At 38.9% G+C, this 23,575-nt stretch overlaps 1 protein-coding gene across 5 annotated transcripts in view; it reads right to left on the bottom strand.

Annotated features, from left to right (window-relative positions):
* CDK8 (cyclin dependent kinase 8) overlaps positions 1-23,575 on the bottom strand; it is an 85,573-nt gene that overhangs the window by 9,583 nt on the left and 52,415 nt on the right. For 4 of the 5 annotated variants that reach the window (XM_074377947.1, XM_074377946.1, XM_074377949.1 and 1 more), the window contains 3 exons: positions 10,074-10,131; positions 7,624-7,755; positions 1,218-1,361 (listed from right to left, as the gene is read on the bottom strand). In XM_074377947.1, coding sequence (XP_074234048.1) covers positions 1,218-1,361; positions 7,624-7,755; positions 10,074-10,131 — 334 coding nt within the window. The remainder of the gene's footprint in view (positions 1-1,217; positions 1,362-7,623; positions 7,756-10,073; positions 10,132-23,575) is intronic. The other variant, XM_074377950.1, reaches the window with a different exon arrangement.

The following is a 23,575-nucleotide window of genomic DNA, read 5'->3' as shown; positions in this document are numbered from 1 at the left end:
GCCTGCCTCCCAGGTTCCTTACAAGCTAAGTGCCCCCCAACGGTGGAACCACACACCAAGAGCCATCTCCCACAGAGGCCACCCCCCCCACTCCTTCCCCTGGGGCCTCTGAAATGGTGAGTGCGTTCAGAAGTGGGAAGAAGAGGCCATGCGTCTCCATCCACTCAAACTACTCCTGTTCTCCCAACAGTCTACTTTGGAGCAGAACAATGTCAACTCCAAGAGGGCAAGAATCATGTCTGCTATACCGACAGTATTTTATAGTTAACTCAGTGCCTGAAACATGGCAGGTGCTCGATAAACATTAGAGGAATAAATGAAATTCCCATCACGACAAAGCAGTCTTTGCAGAAATGTTGGTCAATTTTGGAGAAAGGGAATGACGCCACATTTACTGATAATTAACATCCTTACAAGGGAAGGTGGAATTAGAACTGTTAGATATTTCTCTGTTAGTTCTGAGTTACTGACCTGAGAAAAATTCCTAAAAAGAAACAACTATTAATAAGTGCTTGACTGGCCAAAATTAGGAGGCGTTTTAACCAAATTTTCACCACTCAGGGCCTCTGGGCAGAGTGTGCTGAACCGTGGCCCTGTGGTATAATGAGGGGCCGGGATACAGCTGGGGCTGAATGCCTGTGATGAGACACCCCAGGAACCGGCCCCTGCTGCAGACCAGGGCAGGCACAGCTGCTGTGAATGCCAGGCCTTCACTCACATCCTGACTGTTCTTCCCGACAAGGATCATAGAGCAAAAAACGCTATTATTCAATACAGTGTGATTCTGTACAGTGCTCTAAACAGAAACAGTGTTCAAATTTGTATTCAAATACTAAGTAACGGCATTATCGCCTGTGCCGCCAGACAAAAATACACACCACTGAGTTTTATTTAGTTTCCAATGGTAAGAACTAAAGGCACCTTTTAAATACACATATTGCAAATATTTTATCACTTCAAATATTAAACAAAACAAAACAAAAAACAAAATAAAACAAAAATACACTCCTCAAATTCAAGAAACCTATAAATATTTTACACTAATTGTGAAATCTACAAATTTTGCTATTTCTACGGATCTTTGTTTAATGCAAGTCATAAATATAAAGAATTGAGTAAGAGTAGCTTTCAACAGCTAAAATATACACTTTCCAATGAAGACACCTAAGTTCAAACAACAGTGATTTAAAAAGCAAAGACAGAAGCGTAACGTGTACCTGCAGGGAATCCCATTACATTGAATATCCTGTCCAGCTGGTCATGGTGGTAAGGGTTACTAGTTTTGATGTCCTCTTGTCGACAGTGAAATATTGGTTCTGACGTTAGTAGTTCTGCAAATATACACCCTATAGCCCAAATATCTTTAAAACAAAAAAACAAAAAAACAAAAAAAAAGGAAAAGAAAAAAAAAAGGAAAAAAGAAAAAGAAAGGAGGAAAATAAAGTGGTTCTTTCCAAAAGAAAATGCATTTTTATCTTGGCAGGGAGTGTTTTTTCATTCTTTTTTTCCCCCTAATAAGTCATATTCATTCCTAAGCAATTATAAATACCAAGGAATATTGTTTGTAAATACATATTCCCCCCCACCCACTCCAATTTTTCATTCTGTTATACCTCCGTCCCGCCCAATGGCTTCATTCTAAGTTTAAATCAAATTTATTACCTAAAATTTTTGGCAAGTTTAAGTGCCTCAAACATTACCTTATCTGTGAAACACATACAAAGCTGCATATGGAGCACAGGAACCATAAATAAACAAAACTAAATGAAAAAATAAACAAACAGAAAACCCAAATAGCCTTTGAAACTGGAAATACTTGCCAAAAACAATCAGCACCATATCTTGAGGTAAAAAATATTTTTTCTAGTTTACGCACTCATTAATTTGCAGAGCCTACCTAGTAAGTACCCTCCCATGCTAGTGCTAGTTAGCAAGCGAAAGACAACGCCTGGTCTCAAACACGCTAATGAAACAGCATTTCTGCTGGAAAAGCTTTTCGTTCAGCGTGTCTTTATGCTACAGCAGTGTCAGACTGTGCAAGTTTAAGTATTACATAAAGACAAGAAAATATGGGGCAAAGTACTACTTTTAAATGGGCACGGAGGTTATAAATTCCTAAGAATTATTTATAAAAGCCAGGCAAATGAATTCCTTGGTACACAACAAATCCTTTTCATTCACTTTACAATACAGGCTAACTTTCACTCATATTAAATTCTTACTAATGGAATTATTAGTAGAGAAAAGATATATATATATGCCAATTTAGAATCTGAAGCTGCAAGTACACCATTTCTACTCTTAACAAATCCCTGAACTGACGGTGTTAACTTCTCTACACCAAGAACAATGGTGTGCACACAGCAGACGCTCAGTAAGTGGTTTTCAACTGATCTAACCGATACCTATGGTAAATAAAAATAACTACAGAAGGACAAATCAAAATCACTATTTTATTAAGGCTGATTATTCCTAACTCTATTTTGATAACTCAAAATAGAAAGTGAGAAAAATGTTTATTTATACTTGAGTATATATTTAACTGAATATATATTTAAATTTATAAATAACCGAGAATTCTTTGAGTCTAAAACTGAAATACAGATTTTTAATTTAATGTAAAATGATCACACTGACATTTTAAAGTAACAAGTTAATCCCCTATTTAAGATTGCAACTCTGACTACAGGCAAAGTGATTTTTAAAATGACACCATGTTTGCCCAATGGTTTTCTCCCCCATTAGAGAACCAAGTCTAGCCAATATGGAAGAGTCTCATCAAGAAATGGAAGCTAAGCTATTTTCTTTTCAGCATCAGAAAGTAAATGGGAAAGTTAATTATCTTGGGGTTATTCTTTTCACATGGGTGCCCCATCTGCAGCTGGCCTCTGATAATCTTAATCCAAGGGGAGACATGCACACTAAGCGGGGCCACAGAAGGGCCTGGGGTTAGCCTGCATCTCTGAAACTCTGCTCATAGCACCCAAAACACTGGGACAACCCATTCTGGTTGTGAAAATTCTAAAGAAGAAAATAAAACACGTAAAGGAGGATGAGAGGTCAGTAAACAGATCAGCTATCCTTAGAGCTACATTGCTTTTAAAATAGAAAGTCAGGGAAGCAGGAAAAAATACTTTATGGAAACTTGCTTAACCTTACCCTAAATAACCTCTTTCTTCCTATTTTTTCTATTATCTTTCACCTTCTACCAACTTCACCACCTTTCCCTTCTTCAAAATCCTGACCCAGCATTAATCATGAATTTTAGTCAGCTGATCAATTATTTCTGACAAATTTCTACATCTCTGTAAACAAGCCCCTCTTCCCTATCTCGCCTGTTCTCCCGACTGTGCCAGGTTCATGGGAAAGTTCCCTCCTGCTCCCCGACCTGTCCAGCTCCTTTTGGAATGAGTTTCCGAACTACAGACACACAATCCCACCTTCTGCTCAGCCCTGTGATGCTCACGGGTAGCTGCTGAGCTAACTGGGCAGAGCGGAAGGCAGTGGGCAGGCTATGGGGACCCACACGGGGGAAAAAGATTGATTAAATCATGTTTTACTCAGAAAGTACACTAATAGCAAGCTTCTATCTTAATGAAGGAGTAAACTCTCATTTTTCCTGTCTTACTGCGTATTTCCCACTTAATAGAACACTACATCATCGGGGCATTCGGTTACCTGAGGACAAGCACCTGAGCATGAAAGTCCATACTTCAGTAAAACTTTTAAGACTGCCCTAGCAACAATTAATTAATTAAAGACTGATAGCCTTCTGTCAGCCTTCTCCACAAAGTCAATCAGATAAACCCCCAAACGCTCAAAACTGAATTCAACCGTGTCCCTGGGAGTACCATGCCGACATCCTCTCTTTGGGTTACGGATCCTGCTTGCAGCCCCACACGAGCGCTGTAACAGAGGGCGGGAACGTGCCAGCCAGGGTGGGCTCAGATTGTGCCTGTCGCCCTTCTGCTGCTTCTTAGTACCTTCAGTTTAATAGAATCCACCAAACTGGCAGATTCAGTCCTTCTAAAAGATGCCACTAAAATGAGCTTAGGAACATATTAGCAATTGGATGTAAATTCACCTGCACCCAAGTCAGCTTCCTCTGTCACCACCCAGAGGGCAGTGGTTTCTATCTAAGGGCAGAGAACTTTTAAAACTGAAGGGGATCTAAGAGATGATTTAGGCTGAACTTCTCATCTTCAGAAAACAAAGCCATAAAGGACTACATTCCTTAAACACACAGCCACCCCGAGCGGCAGAGCCAAGGCTCCAAGTCAGAGCACTAGCGTTTGCTACTTCCGTTGTTCAATGATGACAAAATTATTTTATGCATATATTCATACTGTTTTCTCACCTGGACTGGAGATCCTTTACGGGTAGATGACAAACTTTGCATTCACTTTGGTTTCTCTTAAGTTTTAAAAAGTTTATCTAATAGTTATCCAATAAATTTCGATGTTGACGAGGAGGAGGAAAGTCATTTGAACAAGGGAATCTACCTAATGGCTGGTAGCCCAGCTGTGTGACAAACGGCCAGGATTGAAACTGCTGGACTGCAGAGTGCACTGCTGAGTGAGAGGTTGTACAAATCTCAATGCTCACAAGAAAACACAGGTGTCTTAAGAAAAAGATAATACAAGATGAGCCAGAGTCACAAGCCTATGTGACAGTGTATTTTTTACTCAATTTAAATCAATTCAGTCTCAAGTCTTCTGCCAAAAGCAGCTAAGATTAGGTCCCTGTTTCCTTATTTCCTTACTTGTACTGTCTGTTAACCTGTCTTACCAAAGGTAATGCTGCTTTTAAATATTCATCTTCTAGGTGGAAAATAACCACGTACATATTAGAATGCACTTGTAGAAGAGATAACCAAGTGTGTGCTTAGGTAGTAATACACATTCAAAAATAGGACTAGCTTCAATAACATTTACTTTTTCTTCTGACATTTCAAAAAATAAATATTGTATTTTGGAATAATTTCAGACTTGTAGAAAAGTTGCAAAGATATACTGAAAAGTCCCATATCTAACTAACTTAATCTCCCTTTATTTTTCTATACAATAAAATGTGACCTCAAAGCAGGTATGAAAATTAGTGAACAGAAGAGATTTTGTGAAAAAAGACATGCTGGATTCAAGATTAATATGGGGGAATGATCCCAAGTACCTGCCCTGTCCCCTTCTTGAGTACACACTGAAATGGCAGCAAAGTAATAAAGGTACAGATCCAATAAAAAGAACAGGAGGTCATCAGGGGCAAGAGTCACTCATTCACTCGGCAGAGAACCCAGTTCTCGCTGCAGAGCACGCAGGCGCCGGCCTCCAGGGGTGAGCAGCCAGGCGCCGCCTACCTGTCTGGCGGGATTTTACATCCTGCATGATGCTCTCCAGACCGTGAGATGCAGGTGTGATGGGGAAGGCAGGGTGGCTACTTCAGACTGTGATCAAGGAGGTTCTCTGCAGAGGTAGTATCTGCACTAAGACCTGAATGAAGAGAACCTGGACATGTGCAGACCTGGCCTGGCAGGGACACAGGTAAAAGCGTTTCTGCAAACAATTCAGAGAAAGCTCCAGTCCACAGTGCTACTGCTGAGTGGGAAGACGTGTGTCCTGGGAAGATTTTATACTTGGAAACACCAACCACAAAGTCTGCATTTTGAACTGCTGACCCTCTCCCCAACACCCCGTTCATTTACTGCCCTGGGGCTACCAGGTACACAAAGCTTGGGCCAAAAGTTGGAGGATCTGTCCCTTAAGGAATCTGAATGTCCTCAGAGCAAAGACGTGAGCACACTGGCATCTAGTTTCCCCAGTTAAGGGCAGTTCCCTGCTGGGCCCCCCTGAAGTAAGGCCTGCCAGTCCGGGAGCCCTCTGATCTGTGTACAAAGTTCCCAGGCAGCACTCTGTAACCTGACTCTTCAACGCAAAGAGACACCAAGAGTCAACAAACAGCTGAACACTTGCCACGTGACATGGAAGACCAAGACACAGAAATGAAGAGTGACCACAAAGAAGGAGACAATTATTCCAGGAATACAGCAAATCACAACAGTTAACACCTTCATCACTGTCCTCACAGACATCTAAGCTTCTCTTTTCATAAAACAATGTTAAGATGTTATGAAAAATTAATAATCATAGAGTAAGAAGGGATTCTTAGAAATAACAAAGACAAAGGTAGAAAAACATGAGAAGAACAGTGGTAACAAAGGATCAATCTAAGAAATCCAACATCCACGTACGCTCAGTTTAGGGAAGAGAAAAACAGCAAACAGAGAGGAGGAAATCCAGACTTTACAAGAGAACTTCCACACACCTGGGATGTAAACTTCGCACTGAATGAGCCTGTCCAGTGGCCAGCACATCACTGTGAAATATAAGGATGAGAAATCCTATTTGTTTTCAGGAAGGAAAAAAGTCCCAGGTAACCTACCAATGACGGAGAAGACTGGCATGAGGCTGCACTGACATGGCGCTAGGAGACAGCGGGGAGCATCACCACTGGAACTGTGTTGTACCTGGAACTAAAGCCTGCCAAACTGTAAAGCATAATCAAGGTCTTTTTTCAGAAATACGAGAACTGGAAAATCTCCTCTAAGATGCCCTTCCAAAGAAAGCTGCTTGAGAATACGCTGTAGCAAAGTAAGGAATGAAATAAAGAATCCAGAAGGAAATAGACCCCACCCAGGGAAATCACAAAAGGGAAAACCAGGATGGAAACCAGTGCAGAACAGAGCAAAGTATGGAAGAGTCGGGGATGGAATTGATCCAACAAAACAAAAGCGGGTCTAATGCCATGCTGGAGAACACAGAGCAAGTTAAGTAAGCAACAAAGACACACAAAAGGAAAAAAGAAAGGCGAAAGAAACACTTAAGAAAAAACTACTTGATGATAAAATTCTACCAAATAAAATGAGGCAGAATAAAGATGCCAGTAATGGGAAAGCTGTGATCAAAGGGCTGTGGTCGTTGAACATCAAATCCATTACAACACATAACCTCAGGATAAACAGTGGGAATTACGGTTTGCAAACAGAACATAAATGCGATAAACGGGGACAAAGTCGTGGTAGTAACAATGATGATAATGATATTACTCATGTGGCTTATAAACTGCTGGGAGGAGCACAACACTAATTCCCTAATTCTGCTAAGAAAGAGGAAACCAATACGACCAAAAATCAAAAAGCGGATAAAAATGTTCTAAATTACTACTTGCTTTCATGATCTTTTTTCCTTTAATTTTATGGCGATCTTTTAGAAGCTACTTATTTTTTTCAGTGAAAGAAACATTTGTCTGAAGCTCAATGATTAAGAAATTTCAGTGTTTTATTTCTCTTTTTAAATAAAATAAAATTTCAAATACTTTTTATTTAGAATTCATAGCATGACCCCATATATGTAAAAAACTGTTTTAGCATCTATTTCTCTCCTGGAAAGAGATGGCTGGGACGATACACCCCTAATGCTGACGATGGTGTCTCTAGGTAGCAGAGTTTAAGGATAGTTTCGCTCTTTTATAATCTTCTATATTACTTGATTGAAAAATATATAGAAATATGTAGATTTTACAACAACAAAGCTACTTTTAAAATATGGAATTTTAATTAGTTCTACTCACCAATAGCTTTGGTATAATGTCTTGCTCCAAGAAGTAATTCTGGGGCTCGGTACCAGAACGTTACAACTACTGGATCCAAATCTGCTAAAGGCTTCAAAGGTGAGTTAAATAATCGGGCAAAGCCCATATCAGCTGTAAAAAAAAAAAAAAAAAAAAAATAATGCTAAGTAAATAGATTTTTACAAATTTAGTTGATTACTCTAATTTTACCACTGTTACTCAGTAAGATATGAAAAGTGTGAGTTCTGGACAGAGAAGACCAACAAAACATCTCATCCCTTTCAGAAGTCTAAATATAAAACAAGTATGAGACCTTCGTTCCTTGCAAACTTTTGTCACTCGCTGTCCCACTGGGTTAGAGACAGGTTCTGCTGCCAGAGGTCAATGGTGACCCTACTTCTCCGGGCAGATTTATTTCATCTGTTTTACCACCACTGGGACGGGGTTGTGAAGCTGCATTTCCATTCTTTTTATTGGTCACAAGCACCATGAAACTAGATCAGTTAGAGTAAGGCTTTCCATTATCTGCATCAGCAAGCGTGTTCGCTGATGTAATCAGAAGTTGGCTATGCAGTATGTTAGCACCGCTACTGCCCCTCACTTATTTGGGTTGAATTTTATTAACTTCATTTTAAAGAATCATGGTATTTTTTTAAGCTGGAAAAGACTTTCAAGGTCATATAATTCAATCACTTCCTTTTTCAAATGAGGACATTGAGGTTGGAAGGAATTACGTGATACGACTGATGTCGTAAACCCCTGTCTCAGAGCTGGAGCTGCGGTGTGCAGCACGGAGGGCAGCCATGCGGGCGTGGCTGTTGGCTACTGACCGTCATCCTCTCATAGACAAAACCTGGGCTCTCCATCTCTCTGCCTTCTAGCATCGAGTGCTGTTACGACAGAAAGTTTTTGCCAAGTATTATGTTACGTAAACAATCACTATTCATACCACCTATTCAAAAATTTCAAGATTCATTTATCATTTGTTTAGTTTTGCTCTCCTAAGATATATTTTTAATGAAGGAGACCCTAATCTAATCTACTTAATTACAGAAGTTAAAAAAAAAACCCACAGAAATTTGGCAAAGAATTAAAACCACAAGTCAGATTTACTGAATACTGGTTTGCAGAAGAGCTAACATTTCTTCTTTGTGAATGCTTTAAGCTGTTAAGTGTCCCCCAACCCTGCCAACATCATGCATGTTATACAGAAGTTTAATTCAAAACTAGGTTATTTTTAACATAGTATATAAATTTTCCCAAAATCTGACAGTAAAGAACACATCTGTAAATACTGTTTGGCTGGGTCTTTTATACTTTGCATGCTTTGAGCTTGCATCTGATTTTGATGCCAAGTGGGACTGGACAAAATCCTTTAAGAGCAACGTCAGGATGTAACAGGTGTAGATGACACTAGGGGCAAGTACGGACAGGGCCTGGCTCTCAAAGGAAGTCACGACTAGGAGTACTTCGAGGTGCATCAAATTTCACACTACTAAAAACTTTGCGAAGTTCATACCATAAAAGAGTATTCTGAGAGTCTAATTAGAAGTGAAAAATGAGATTTGGGGACTTTCTAGGGGAGGACAGGGAAGATGCGTTAGAACACCCAGGTTTTTCTTTGTTGGTGAAGTGCTACAAGTCAGTTGTTAATACTAATCCTTACTAAACCCTGCAATCGGAAACTCCTGTCTAGTTTACTATATACTCCCATACTCCTGCTGCTTTTAAATTATTATAATTTAATTACTACATTTCTCCTACCCTCACACAGAACAAACTAAATAAATGTGACAAACACAACTTGGAAATGACAATGGAAAAATAACCAGTTAGGATAAATAAATTTAGTTCTATCCTTATAGGTTATCAGACCAGAAATGAATAAAATTTTGCACTGATATATAAGAAAACAGCTATCAGGAAACATGCCGAGGTACAGATTGCTCGTTCACTTTTTCCCCTTCAGGCAAAGGCGCGTCAGAACCGAAGGCTCTGCGCCCACCCAGCCTCGGCGGTGTTCCTGGTCTCATCCTAGCCCGGAAGAGGCTGAGAGGCACACGGTCTGCTCTGATCTGGCTCAGGCGAGCAGCCCGGAGGGTGCAATCACCAGTATGCTGTGTGCCCTTGTCCCTAAAGGTGAGGCTGGCTTCCCGCATGGACAGAAGGCACTCACCTGTACATGCTATTTTTTAATGATGGCAAAAATTTCTAAAAATACCTGCACAGCTTGTTTTGTAATTAGAACAGTTCAGTCTCCAAGGAGTGCCTGACACGTTTGAAGGGTGTGGACAATTTTCACTTTTAATGTATCCTCTTTACAAGTGGATTGATCACATGGAACTACGTGAATATATGCATATTATTACAGCAAAAATCAGAAGCGATAAAGCTGCCGGCAAAGGTTTTAAAAGAGTGCTACACTGTGACTTATCAAAGATGTAACATACCAATTTTTACTCTTCCTCGCTCAGGACCTTCACCCATAACTAAAATATTAGCAGGTTTCTGTGGAAACAAAATAGTGGTTTTTTTCAGTAGACAGTAGTGGTTTCTTTTAAATAGACAATACGCCAATATAACATAAATCCACCTTTAAAAAAACCACATAATATCAAACCCAGAAGCAATCAAAGCAGCTGTACGTGTATATATGCAAAGCAAGTCGCAGACCTCAGGAAGGCCCAAGTGTGACAGTGCTGTTCTCCACGCAGGGCTAAGGCTTTTCTTGGCGCTGCGATCAGCCGGCTTTCACGACTGTGGAACATCTGGCAGAAAGTTATAATGTTGTACTTCCTTCTAACTCTTTCAATTGCATAAAATATCCTGCAACTTTAAGGGAAAATGAATCTTCAAATGAAATTTAACACTAAGTAGCAAATTAATTACAAAGAACGGGCCACCTGATATCCTTCTTTGGAAACGGTGCAGTATACACTCATGTTTCAAGTTAAGTTCTACAGAGATCTATTTAATAAAGTCTCTTCTAAATGAGATAGCAAATAGGAATTTTCCCATGACCTGAACAGTTTTGAGGTTTTCATCTTTTAAAAAGAAAGGAAGCTGACAGTTGAGATTTTACGAAAGCAATATTTCAGTTTTAAAATCTCTGCAAATGTGTAAGAGTAACTGCCATGTAAAACCTGTTAGAGTGGGGTCTGCTGTACTATCCTGGGAGGGCCACCCCTCTTCAAGGAGGACGAGAGGGAAGGGGAGACAGCAGAGGAGGAGGAGGGAAGGAAGACCAGTCCCAGGCCTCACTCAGCTGCCACCCTGCGGCCCCCTGATCCGGGCTGTAATCCTACCAGTCTGCTAAACAAAAGTGAAACTGGGTGACAGCGCCTTTCAAATACTGACCAAGGCAACCTGACAATCAAATTAAAGACTTTAATGAAAGCTGTTTACAGTGGTCACCAGCGCACAGGCTTCCCTGGCCGACTGAGTGGCAGCCCCTGTGCTGTCAGCGACACGAGGTAACACAGTGTATCATTCTATCACCTACCAAAGATCTAATCCTCAGCAAAAACACGCTGCTAAAATGGCAGCATATACATTTCGGAGGTGAAAAATTCCTACAGTTTTTAAGGTGAGGAAACTAGGCACCAGGGGGAGTGTATGACCAATGAGACCGGGGCAGCAGCAGAACCTACCCTGTCTCTGAACAACGCAGCCCCTCTTCCAAATATACCATCCTGGAGGTAATTTTATGCGGCAAGTTTTAAAATGAATGTGTATTACCATAACAATAACAACGATGATAATGATTTGTTTCAGGACCCCTATCGCCGTCCACACACTCCTGCCCATGGAGATAACTGGCTGAGCACCTAAAGGAAGAGAAGCACGAACAATGTTCCCCAGGAGCCGCAGGGAGCAGCAGGCACAAACAAAGCTGTTCCCATGCACCACGCTAATCAATCAACACCGGTGAGTCTCTGCAGAGACTCGGAGCTCAGCCTGCTTCACATGAAACCAGAAACCAGAAACCAGATCTCGAAGTCGCCTGTGAAATGCTGATGGCAGGGGAGGGCCCTCCAAGAGGAACAGGCAGCCTGTCTACCTGGCTGAGGGGAAAGGCTTGCTCTCAACTCACAGTGTCTCAGGCTTAGGAGGTTACTTCATGTTTGTGCTAGAACCCTCTTGTCGTGGTTCATCAGGGCAGGACTCCCTAAGCATCTCTTGAACCCCGTTCTGATTCTCTTCCCATCCATCTTCTGTACCATTCCCAAGGTTATCTCTCTAAAAGACAAAGCTGATCATGTCATGCCCTTGCTTAAAATCTTCCACAGTAACAGGGGAAATTATTACCAGATCAGGTGAAGATAGTGGAACACAAAATGATATGTAGATTGTGATTACAACTAGGATAAAAAAAAGCGCTATGAGTAAGGACTAGGACAAGAAAGGACAGAGTAACAGAGATAAGGATAAACCTCTTCAAAGGTTCTTTGAATGCTTTCACTGTACTTTATTATTAGTAAAATATTTCCACTTTCCCTAGCCCCTCCCCGTCGGTAAGACAAGCCTTTATAACGGGACGCCAGGCACCTGTAAGCTCGACCGCACTGATCTCTCCAGCCCCACCTTCCAGCACAACTAGGTCAGCACTTAGCCCATTCTTTCTGCTCCAAGAACTTTCCTGTGTCATCAGGCAAAATCTGATTCTTCCCCCGCCCCTCTTAGCGATTTAAGTAATAGACGAACACATCTGGGTTATAAACGAGTCAAACTATAAAATCACATACAGTTAAGAGTTAAAGACTCTCTGACCACCCATCGCTCCTCCAACACATCCCAAATTCCACTCCCTCCTCCTGAGTTACAAGCTGGGTAGCTGGTTTGCTGTGGTGGATTTTTCTCGCACTGAAGTGCTCCTAAAAGATCCTCTCCGTACCTGCAAAAGCACAAGCACACCAGGGCACCTCTCTCCCTTTCTTCCAGATGCAGTGGCAAAGGTCTCTCTCTTGCTTTCTTACTCATTCAGCAGCTGGGCAGATCTGAGAGGCCCTGGGATGGGTGGTACTGGTCAGCCTGCTACAAGGCAAGGGGGAAAACTCCCTCTCTTGGTCTTCATTTTATTACAGAATAACTGGACTGGCCAAGTCCCAAGCTTGGGTTTGAGCACTGGTGGGAAACAGTTTCTCTGTCAAGGTCTGGCCTAGTACTGGGGTTTGGGGCCAAAGCTCCGGCTGATAATTAAAAACTACTTTGCTAGGCAACTCACTGCCTACTCCATGATACAAAGCAGGTCTGGGGGCTGAAAGTCACTACTCACACTTAAGTAAGTAAATTTACGTTCTGTTTGGGCATGCGTGCAGTCAGAGACAGAAGAGAATGGTTTTAGTGCTGTTTTAATAACACCACTTAAAAAACAGCGGGTCCCTCCTCGTGGCAACTTCCATGGTGGCATTCCATATGCCACGGGGTATGCTATTCTGATTTAGTAGGCAAATCTAATACTGAATTCTTTTGGTGAATGTAATCTAATGGAAATCGCAAGAGAAAATGGTAGAAAGGCCATAAAGATCACGAATACTCATATTTGTTTTGTTGCCTAATACATAAGGAAGGCTTCAAAAGACTCGAAGGATAATTTTTGTTTTAGTACTTAATGTCACATGGAAACAATATTCTGTTCTCCAAAAAGCTAATTTCTTTTTTCTTTCTCTCAGTGGGAGAATTTGATAGCAGTGTTTAGCTCTAGAGTCAAAGCTTCCAAGTGTTGGTGATAATACATGAGATAATTAGTAAGAACAATGACTTTGGTCAACAGTCCATGATCTTCAATGTGCTATCAAACATACTCACCTTAAAAGATCATGTAAGACTTTGCTGGTGACATTCTGAGGAGGCATATACTCCATTAAATTATTTGTTGCTATGGAGACCAGAGGTCCAATGTGACTTAGAAGTACTAGAACATCAAGACGTCTTCAAGAATAGCCATCCTATGCACAGAGCTGATTATCGAACACCCTGAACTGCCTACTGAACCATGGACGGAATCAATGAGACACGTGTTTCAAGTATACTTATTTGACTGTTTCAAGCTATGATATCCTTCTCTTATTTTATTTCTCCCAGAAAAAAACTATTCTTGTAATTTAAAAAAACATGCCCTTGTTCTAGTCTCATGGCTTTTCCTCTTGTTTTCTGTTGCTGTGCTCCAAAGAGCCCCACTGACACTTCCTAGAGCAAGATGTGTGCATCATGGAGACAACCGCTCCTGCAGAGGCTCTCTGTGCTCCAGACTCTGTCACGCTGGGAAATGGCAGAGACAGGATATCAAAACTCCTTTAGTTTTTCAGTTTCATTCATCATTACGATTTTAACCAAATTTACAAAAAGTGTACCCAACAGTTAATAGTCAAATCTGAAAATCACTGTAACTCCAAATATTAGCCTAAACAGTGTTAACTTACACATTTGGTAGCTTAACAGCGATCACTGAGTAGTACTGTTTTGTGCTGTCTCCCCAGTACGACTTTCTTGATAAATCTGGGGGTTTGCATATTACTTTTACTAACTATATTGTATTCCTCTATTAAGAGACACTTGGTTGTATCCCACACCCCCATCCCCCACTTTTGGCACCAACCCTAATGATGTTCCCATTGACATTGTTTGTATAAATTTTACCCCTCACCCAACAAACCCCTGACACGTATTACCAGGTAATTTCCTTGGGACAGAATCTCAAAGACAGAATTAGAAGATCAAATAATATCAACAGCTTTATTATTTTTATAGATAAGAATGACAAGTTAGTGTTGCAAAGATAAATGTTACTAATGTACATAAAACATTTAATATGTGCCTCATATATTAAAAGCCCTAAATATATTACAATGACAGCTAACACTATAATCTGGTCATACAGGGGCTCACTGCTGAAGTGATTCTTAAGTAAAAACTTCCCTGGAAGCAGGGTACCCATGTGTGATTAAATGATACCCCCGAGATGATTCCTCTGTAACACCCTATGTAATACCCCTAATTGCTTTTGATCATCTTCTAGTTTTTACTCACTTATGCCTTTTATTGATTAAAAAAATGTTATTAGCAATAGCTTTTAAAAGTTAAAGTAATAAAAACAGACACTCTCAGAAAATTAAAATACAGAAATGTATAAAGAAAGTAAAATTGACCTGAAACTTCACCTCACAGAGTTAGGTTATTACAAACATTCTCGTGGACATAATTCTAGATTTCTCCAAATCTGTATTATTTATATTTATATAAATATTTTGGAAAGGCTCTTTTGATTCCTGTATTTGTTCACTCAACAGTGAACAAATAATAAATGTACAAATACAGCACTATTGTGTTTATCCTACTTTATTTAGCCTCCTCTGTCATATCTATTTAGGTTATTTCCAGACCAGAATAGTTCCAGACATTGTTAAATAATAGTGGTAACAGAAAGGTTAGAATAATAGCTATTGACTTGAGATAGAGATATAGATATAGATATATACACACACACACACATATATACACATATATGTACATACACACTTACTCTTTAAGCTTAGAAGTTTCCTTCTTTATTTTTTAAAGAATTTCAATCAGAAATGAGCATTAAATTTTGTCAAGTGCTTGAATACTGAATTTTGCAAAAGTTTTACATTTACAACTATTGAGACAGCCATAGCATTGTTCTCTTAGCATTGTTAATATGAATTTTGTTAGCAGGCCTCCAAACACTGAATCATCCACACATTCTTGAAATGTGCTTCATTTACGTAGAGCATAGCATTCTTTAATGTTTCCTCTGGATCCTGTCTGCTAATATTTTATTTAAGATATATGCATAAATATTTATACGTGACACTGACTCATTATCTTTGTTAGGTTTATGTCAGTGTTACGCTTCCTTCCTAAAGAGTCATTAGGGAAGCCTTCTCTCGCACTGCTCTAGAACAGCTTACACAATGTAGGACCTGCTGCTTGATGGCTGAACAACTGTGAAGACATCTCCATTTGTTATGTTTTTTAGAGGTAGCCCTGTGACAAATGTCTTTAAGTCTTCCATGGTTACTAGTCTATTTAATTTTTCTTCCTCTTCCAGGGTCAATTATGGTCATCTGTATTCATTTTAAAATGTTTATTTTATCCAGGGTTTTGTAGAACACCAGAATAATTCAACAACTATTAAAGAAATTTAAATGGTAGTCAAAAACCATCCATCTTCACTTCAATGTACCAGAATCAGTTTTACAGATGATTTTTACCAACCTTTCAAGAACAACTCTTACATTATACAAGCTATTTCAGAGACTAACATCATTTTCTGAAGCTAATCATGATAACAAAAGAAAGTGTACAAACAGAAGATTACTGACCAACTTCACTTGAGAATATAGACAATAAAATATTAGCAAAGGGAATCCAATAATGACTGGGGAAAAAAAAAATCAGGACCAAGTAGTGTTGACTTCACTAATTGCAAGTATGGTTCAACATTAAAAACCAAACAAAACCTCATAAATGTAAGCTACCACATTAAGAGATTAAAGGAAGTAGCCATATGACCATGTCAAAAGATGCAGAAAAAGCATTTAATAAAACCAATTTTGATTTAGAAACAACCAGCTTAAATGGATGTAGAAGGGAACATCTTTAACCTGATAAAAGGTAACCACCAAAACCCCAGAATAAACATCACACAAAATGATGAGACTTAATAATTCTTATTAAAGACAGAAAAAGTCACCCCAATTATTTGCCACTGCATTAGTCAGTCAGTCCTAGCTATTCACCACAACCAAACGACAAGGGAAAATGCACTTATAGATTCCAGTGTTTACTTTCCTTTTAAAATTTTACTATTTCTGTAATTGGGTTATGTCTTCTGAGCTCTAAGGACGACAGCTGAACTGGCAGCATGTTTTCTGTCTTACTGATACATAAACAACGCTGCAGCTTTCAGCTTTCCAGCCTGCGCAGTAAAAAGACATAATACGAAACGTTGAGGATAGATTGAGTGTCCCAGTCTCACAGGTAGGAGGCTACTAAGGAATTTTAGGGAGGGTGATGACATAATGGGATTTACTTTTTAGTAGGATGATTCTGATAGCTTGTAAATGCTAGACCACAGAAACATAAGACCACAAGCAGAGAAGATCACCTGGTGTTTTCTCAGTAATCCAAGTACCTTGGAATAGAACAGCAGTGATAGAAATGATAAGAAGCAAATTCACAAGGCAAGGAGTAGAGTGCAAAACATTCAACTGTGTGAAATGGGATGTCAAGTTATGTAGGGTCAATGAACAGGAGTTAATGACATGAACTGGCAGACCTGGAAGCCTACCTGGAAAAACCAAATCCATGTCCTGGCAGCAAGGAATTTTAGAATCTCCCTGTTAGTCTGGCTCCTGATTTATGGGATTGATCCAGGGACACTGAGCTGGGAGAACTGCAGAATCCCTGCTAAATTTGCCTTCCTTTCACGGTTTATTCTTCCCACCACTTCTTCTCCCTGAAAACAAGCACTGCAGTTTACTTTTCTTTGAGAAAAGACACTGTCTTTTCTCAGATGACTGGGACCAATGGCCACTGTGCTATATTCAAATCTGAGTAATAGGAGGGTCTTAGTTCAATCAATGTTTTGAAGGTAGAGTTGATAAGAATCCATTCATTCAGTGAATATGTATTTACTGCACATCTAGTGTGCGCCACTCTGGGTACTAGTGATGCAGCAGTACATGAAATGGACAAAGTTCCTGCCCCCAAGGTACTTATAGTCCTAGGGTGACCTGACACTGGACTGGAAGTAAAGCACACTGCCTGAACACTTACTACGCTAGGCAGTCCTAACACCGCAGACGAATCTCTATCAAAAAGACAAAAATATGGGCCTGGCTCTATTTTGTAAATGAGGAAGGCAGCACTTAGATTAATCCTTCCAAAGGTTACATAATTAAGTGGTGGAAGCAAGATTCAAACAAATCTCAAGTCTACTACAACAGGGGGCTCAATTCTCCTTCCAACTCATGATGATGAAAACTGATCACTAAGGACAGAAAACCTAGGATCCTTTACCGCCCCCACCATATGCAACTCCCTTATTTTTCTTATTTTTCCTTTTATCTTTCCTCTCTTCTCCCCACTTTTCACCCAGCTCTTTTTACTTTCTGATTCTGTCCCTCTTCACCATGACAACCCAGACAACTTTTGAATTTACCAGCTGGTGTTAATCAGAGGGGAAAAAAATGAAAGAGAAGATCAGTCAAAAGAAGAGAGAGGATCAAAGGATGAAGTGTCATGAATCCCAAATTCTCGACTCTATCCTCCAAGGCTTACAGCTGGAAACGCTGAGCAATCGCAGGACGGTTACCTGCTGCAGGTCTTACCAAGAACTGCCACCCCAGCAAAGGGATGAGAGTGGTCATTTCTAAGATGCCTTTCAACTTCACGGTCTATTAGTCTATGAAACCAGGAAAAACAAAAATGGTCTTCATTTCAAATGGCACATGGTATTTATTTAAACAGATTTTTGAACTAATGAGTTAAAAAAATTAGCACTATACCTCCTACCTTTTATATTTTTGTTAAATAATTATCTTAAACTGCACTGACCTGAATTACAAGCTTATCTGTGACTTGAAAAGACTGGAAATTCAGAGAGTTGAAACTAATCTTAGCAATCAGACAGCGATTTTAGTGCCAATAGTTAGGACTCCTCAGCTTGTATACCTACTTAGAGTACTCTACGGCATGACATAAATCTGGAGGCAAATTATATATAAATTAAATAATTAGAAATAGATATAGGTAATTATAACAAAGTGATATAGTAAAAAGGAAAAGCAAAATCCAGCTGTACTGGAGAGTGGGAAACTTTAATAAAGAAATATTTTTTTCAAGTTAATTCAATAACTATTGCTGAATCAATACTGAATTGTACCTAAGGAATTTTTTTTTTAATTTTACTAAATCTAAAAAATAATTCCTCTGTGTTGATTAGGACAACATTTACAATAATTTACACAAAATCTTGAACTTTTAGGTTGAACTGACTTGGAAATGTGGCTAGCTGCTCGCGCTTACGCCTGTAGGAAGGCTTTCTTTTCCCCTCTCGTCTGGACATTTCTCATTCACCTCTATCCAGTAACGAGAGAGAGTTATCAAACTGGAAAAGGATGAATGAGAGATGTATGTGGTCATGGGCACCAGTGACTTAAACCAGGTTTAGGCAACAATTTTAGCTGAGATAAGAGAAAGCCTTATCTAATATATTGCCTTTAAAGATTAAACTACTTTGGCAAATCTTCAGAAATCTGAAAAATTATATAATACTGTAAGGCCTGACTTCATTACTAGAAAGTTAGACTGAGGTGTTAATTTTTATATGCTTTTCCTGAATGTAATTCACAGATTTCAGAAACTTTTTTTTGGAAAAACCTTTGCTTGGTATTCTCACTACAAACAGTGTATTTCTCTTTATCTAACGTAAAAGTCCAAAGGCCAAATGAAAAAAAATAGGGTGACCTGGTAGGGACCTGGTAAACTCTCATCCTTAATAATGTGACTCAGAAGTCCTTTAGATAAAACTTTCCCAAATCTTTCCTGTTTTAAGAAACACATTGCTCTGGATAATAGTAAATTTGGTTATAAAAGTGGGAGCAGTTAAAATTACATAATGGTGTGAGCCATCAATTACGTTAAAAATAGATAAAAGATATATGTGACTTAAAACTCAGTTAATACTTTTAGTTGATTTTCAGGATTACTCAAAAATATTTTCTGAAATTGTATTTTTTTAAAAAGCTTGATGAAATTATTTAAAATATCTGTTCTTTTTTAATTGAGTTTTATTTTTAGTAATTTATCAAAAAAATTTTAATGATTATGTCTTTAAAACCTATAATAATACACTGAAAGCTCTGTCCTAAGATTAGCCATATAGTTTTAAACAGATAAATTTATAATCTCATTCTTGTGCTCACATTACCTTTAGATAGGTATTTACATACCATGGTAAATAGGCTATCTTCCGTATAATTTATAGAAGAAAAACAGAATATCTATTCTTGATCAGTGAGAAATTTGACTAAAAAGATTCTAGCATTGTGCTGATAAAGATCTGAAAAGACTCATCCAGAATCTAAGGAAAAGTAGACTAGAAGCAATATGCAAACCAAGTAACGCAGAATTTTATAATCAACTTGTAATCTGCCCATATTAGCATGTATATTTGCAGTTGTGCTATTTAGTAAAACTAAGTGGGCCACTTTTTCATTATTTACAAACAACAGAACGCAGTTCACCGTGTATGCTCAACATCAGTATCAAAATTACACAAACGCAGCCTGTATGAAGAAGCCAAATGGGCTGCTCACAACCAAACGCTTCCAAGAAGGAAAACCGCCCAACTGGTCATTTAAGTAAGCATACTACAGAATAAGCACAACATCCATCATACTAACTGAAATTAATGCAAGTCTCATTTAAGTTCGCCTTAGTCCATTCTTACCATAGAACCCACGTTTTATCTTTAAGCCTAAATTTTATGGATGCAATTTTATACTTTTTACTAGTTACACAATTAAACAAACAAGAAAATTAGAGTAAATCTTTGGAGATTTATTTATTTTCACTTATTCCCAATAAATGCAGCAAATCTCAAGTAATAGGCAGTGATTAAACCTGACAATCATAAAGCATTTTTCTTCATAAAAGCTCTGTTTTAAAGAAACATGCTTACTACGTTGCCAACACTCACTCCAAGGAAACGGAAGGACGGAGAAAGGGCGGAAGCGGAAGGACGGAGAGGGGGCGGAAGCGGAAGGACGGAGAGGGGGCGGAAGCCGAGCAGAGGCGAGGACACAGGCCGCGCGCGGGCTTCCCTGCCGTGCAAGGGCTTCGGGGCTCCACCTCTGTCAGCATTTGAACAAAGTCAGTGTCCTTTCTGCTTTTTCTTCCCCCTTAAAGAATGTACTGGCCCCTCTTTTTAGGCAGAAAAAAAAGTGTATGTGTGGCTTTATTTATTTTTAATAGTAATCTTCCTCTACCTACATAAAATAAAATACACCAAACGACACTGAATATTATGTGTAAACTTTAATGCAAGACTAAGCAGACATTTTCCTCAGTCTCCTGGTCCTATATGATTGTAACAATAATATATGTTAGCTGTAAACTACTCAGACAATTTAGGAAGGTACTAAAGGAGGAAGCTTTGAAAGAGCTCCAGCATCTCTTAAATATGTTAAACTTGCCTGAAATTCCCCCACCCATGAAAAAACCCTTCTCAGAAAAATATATTCCCTACAGGGCTACTGCTGTTCAAAGTGATTTTATTATCAATGTCAATAAATTTGCATAAAACATTAAAGTAATTATAATTCAAGACAAAGTATTTTCTAAAGATTTGACTAAGTTGCTTCCTTGTTCTCTTTTCCTCACCAGATCCAGTGTCTTTGGGGAAACAGTCTAGTGCAGCAGCTTGCAAACCTTTTTGAATACAACCCACAGGAAGAAAATTATTTAATATTATATGATCATACTCACATATACACATATATAACTCAAACAAAAGCTTCATGAAACAGTAATTTCCCTCAATACATATGATGCACTCTGATGTTTTATATATTCTACTCTATTCCATTAAAAAAATAAAAAAGATGGTTGTACTATGTTATTTCCCAACTCACTTATGGCTTACAACCTGCTATTTAAAAATCACTGACTTAGAGGAAAAATCCCTAAATTCAGTGACCTAGCTTTGAAACAGTTCTCCAAGTAACCAGAATCAAGCCACGTAACCTCCCTTGCTTCTCAGTCTTTCCACTTAGTAGTACAGAGTTCAGCAATTAATAAGAAAGTGCATCTTAAAAAAACCAAACAAATCAACTGATCATTTCATCATGAGCAAACGTTACTATTAGTAAGCAAAACTAATAAACCAGGCAATCTTCCACTCGAATAAAAACAATCAGATCCAAAAATATCCCAATAATTCATCATATTACAATCAACACATAATAAGGTGTCTTCATAAAGCAGGCCCTATGAAACTGAGTTTGAGTCAATGGCTCACTCCGAGATTTTGATCTTACTGAACAGTTGCTAGGAAACCAACTCATCCTTCACCAAACACAGCTGAAACCCCATCAAGTGAATCCAAGTTACCCAGTATAATTAAAATAAACCGTGCGGCAGCAGCACTATCAGATTTTTTTTTTAATAAGTCAGATTAAAGCTTTGATACAGCTCCAGCATCTCTTAAACATGTTTATTACACAACGGCCCACTGGCCTCTTCCACATCACGTACACTCACAGGAGTGCATCCCCACCCGGACACTCCCAAAGGAAATCTCTGCAGACTTATTTTCTAGGACATCTTACCATGACAAACGAACAAACAAAAACAAAACAAAAAGCCCAAAAACCTATTCTGAATTGCTTTAGGACAGCAGTGACCAACTAGTAGACAGCTGCAATACTCCAAGCACTCCAAATTTCATATATAGCCTTGTAATTCAGCTTAAATGAAAAAAGAGAAAACCATGATGAACAGTTGTATCATAGTGTATCTCACTCAGTATCATGGCCCACTTAGTGCAGGAGGATGAAAAGACAACCCCACGTACCCAGCAATTCCAAGTTAACTCCTGCTACGATAAAACCATCAAGGGAGTAATTAAAATAAATTCCGGATATAGATTTTTTTTTAAGTGGAACACATTAATGACCATATGAGAACTTAATATATACTGAATGAAAATTGATGGCAAATAGGCCAGTCATAACTATTCTACTAAGCTCCTTAGGAAATATGTCAAAAGCCCAGGTCTTTAACACTTACTTAAATACAAGTCTGATTTAAGTGTAAATCATTTCTATGGTACGTCTGATACGGCTGCATGAATATTTTCAACAAAAAGCATAAAATTCAGCCAACATTGAGTTCACCAGAAAATTTTAAATGAACTATTAATAAGAAATTAAAATATCTACATTATGATTAGTCAGAGATCAGTCAGTTAAATTGATCAAGTCAGTTAAATGTAGTATTCGTGAAATACAGGGGGGCGAGTACAGCTCAAATGGTAGAGTGCTTGCTTAGCATGCACAAAGTCCTGCATTCAATCCCCAGCACCTCCATTAAAAAAACAAACTAATAAGTAAATAAATAGACCTCATGACCTCCCTCCACAAAAATATATTAAAAAATTTTTAAAAACGAAATATGAGAGTTGCAAGTGCAGAAGAGCTGGGATGTTTAGGAGAAGGGAGGTATGACCCCTTACCTACAATTAAAGAATAATTCACACAGAACTTTAAGATGTTCTTGAAAAACAGGGAAGGATGTAAATGAACTATGATGGAACTGTTCTACCCCTGAGATTAAAGGAAAAAAATTGGAAAAAATAAATGACACAAAGAGAACAATATCAGAACAAAGAGGCAAAGGGCCAGGAAATAGGTCTCACTGGGTGGAACAAAAACCCTGTGTAGAGGAAGAGTGTGACGGAAGACACCAACAGACCATCAGTAGCTGAATGGTCTTTGAACTGACTGATAGGAGCTACGTTCTTTCAGGTGGAAAGAGGAAGGCTGCTGAAAGGACTCACAACGTAGTACGAATAGAGAGACTTTCCTCTCCACTGACCCACTGCACTATATACCATGGCAGGGGTAAGAGGGAGCAAACAGCAGCAGTGCAGCAGAGACCGTTTCTGGACAGATGGAGAGGCATCAGGTAGTTCCAGAGACAACCTACGGAGAATAACCTTGGAGGCCACTTTTTTCTGTTAAAAAGGGGTAGTTCACTCATTCAACAAAGATAAGCAATACTGTTTATACATAGTGTGTATTTTGCTAGGCACTGGGAAGGATACAAACACATAATAAACCACAGTCTTTGCCCTTAGGAACTTATCATTGAACAGAGGACACACAATTACCAAAACCAGTAAGTGCCCCATGGGTAGTTCAAA

This window comes from Camelus bactrianus, chromosome 14, assembly GCF_048773025.1.
Source record: "Camelus bactrianus isolate YW-2024 breed Bactrian camel chromosome 14, ASM4877302v1, whole genome shotgun sequence".
In the NCBI taxonomy this organism is placed as follows: domain Eukaryota; kingdom Metazoa; phylum Chordata; class Mammalia; order Artiodactyla; family Camelidae; genus Camelus; species Camelus bactrianus.
The sequence above is the reverse complement of the archived record's forward strand: the minus strand, read 5'-3'. Positions and strand labels throughout refer to the sequence as shown.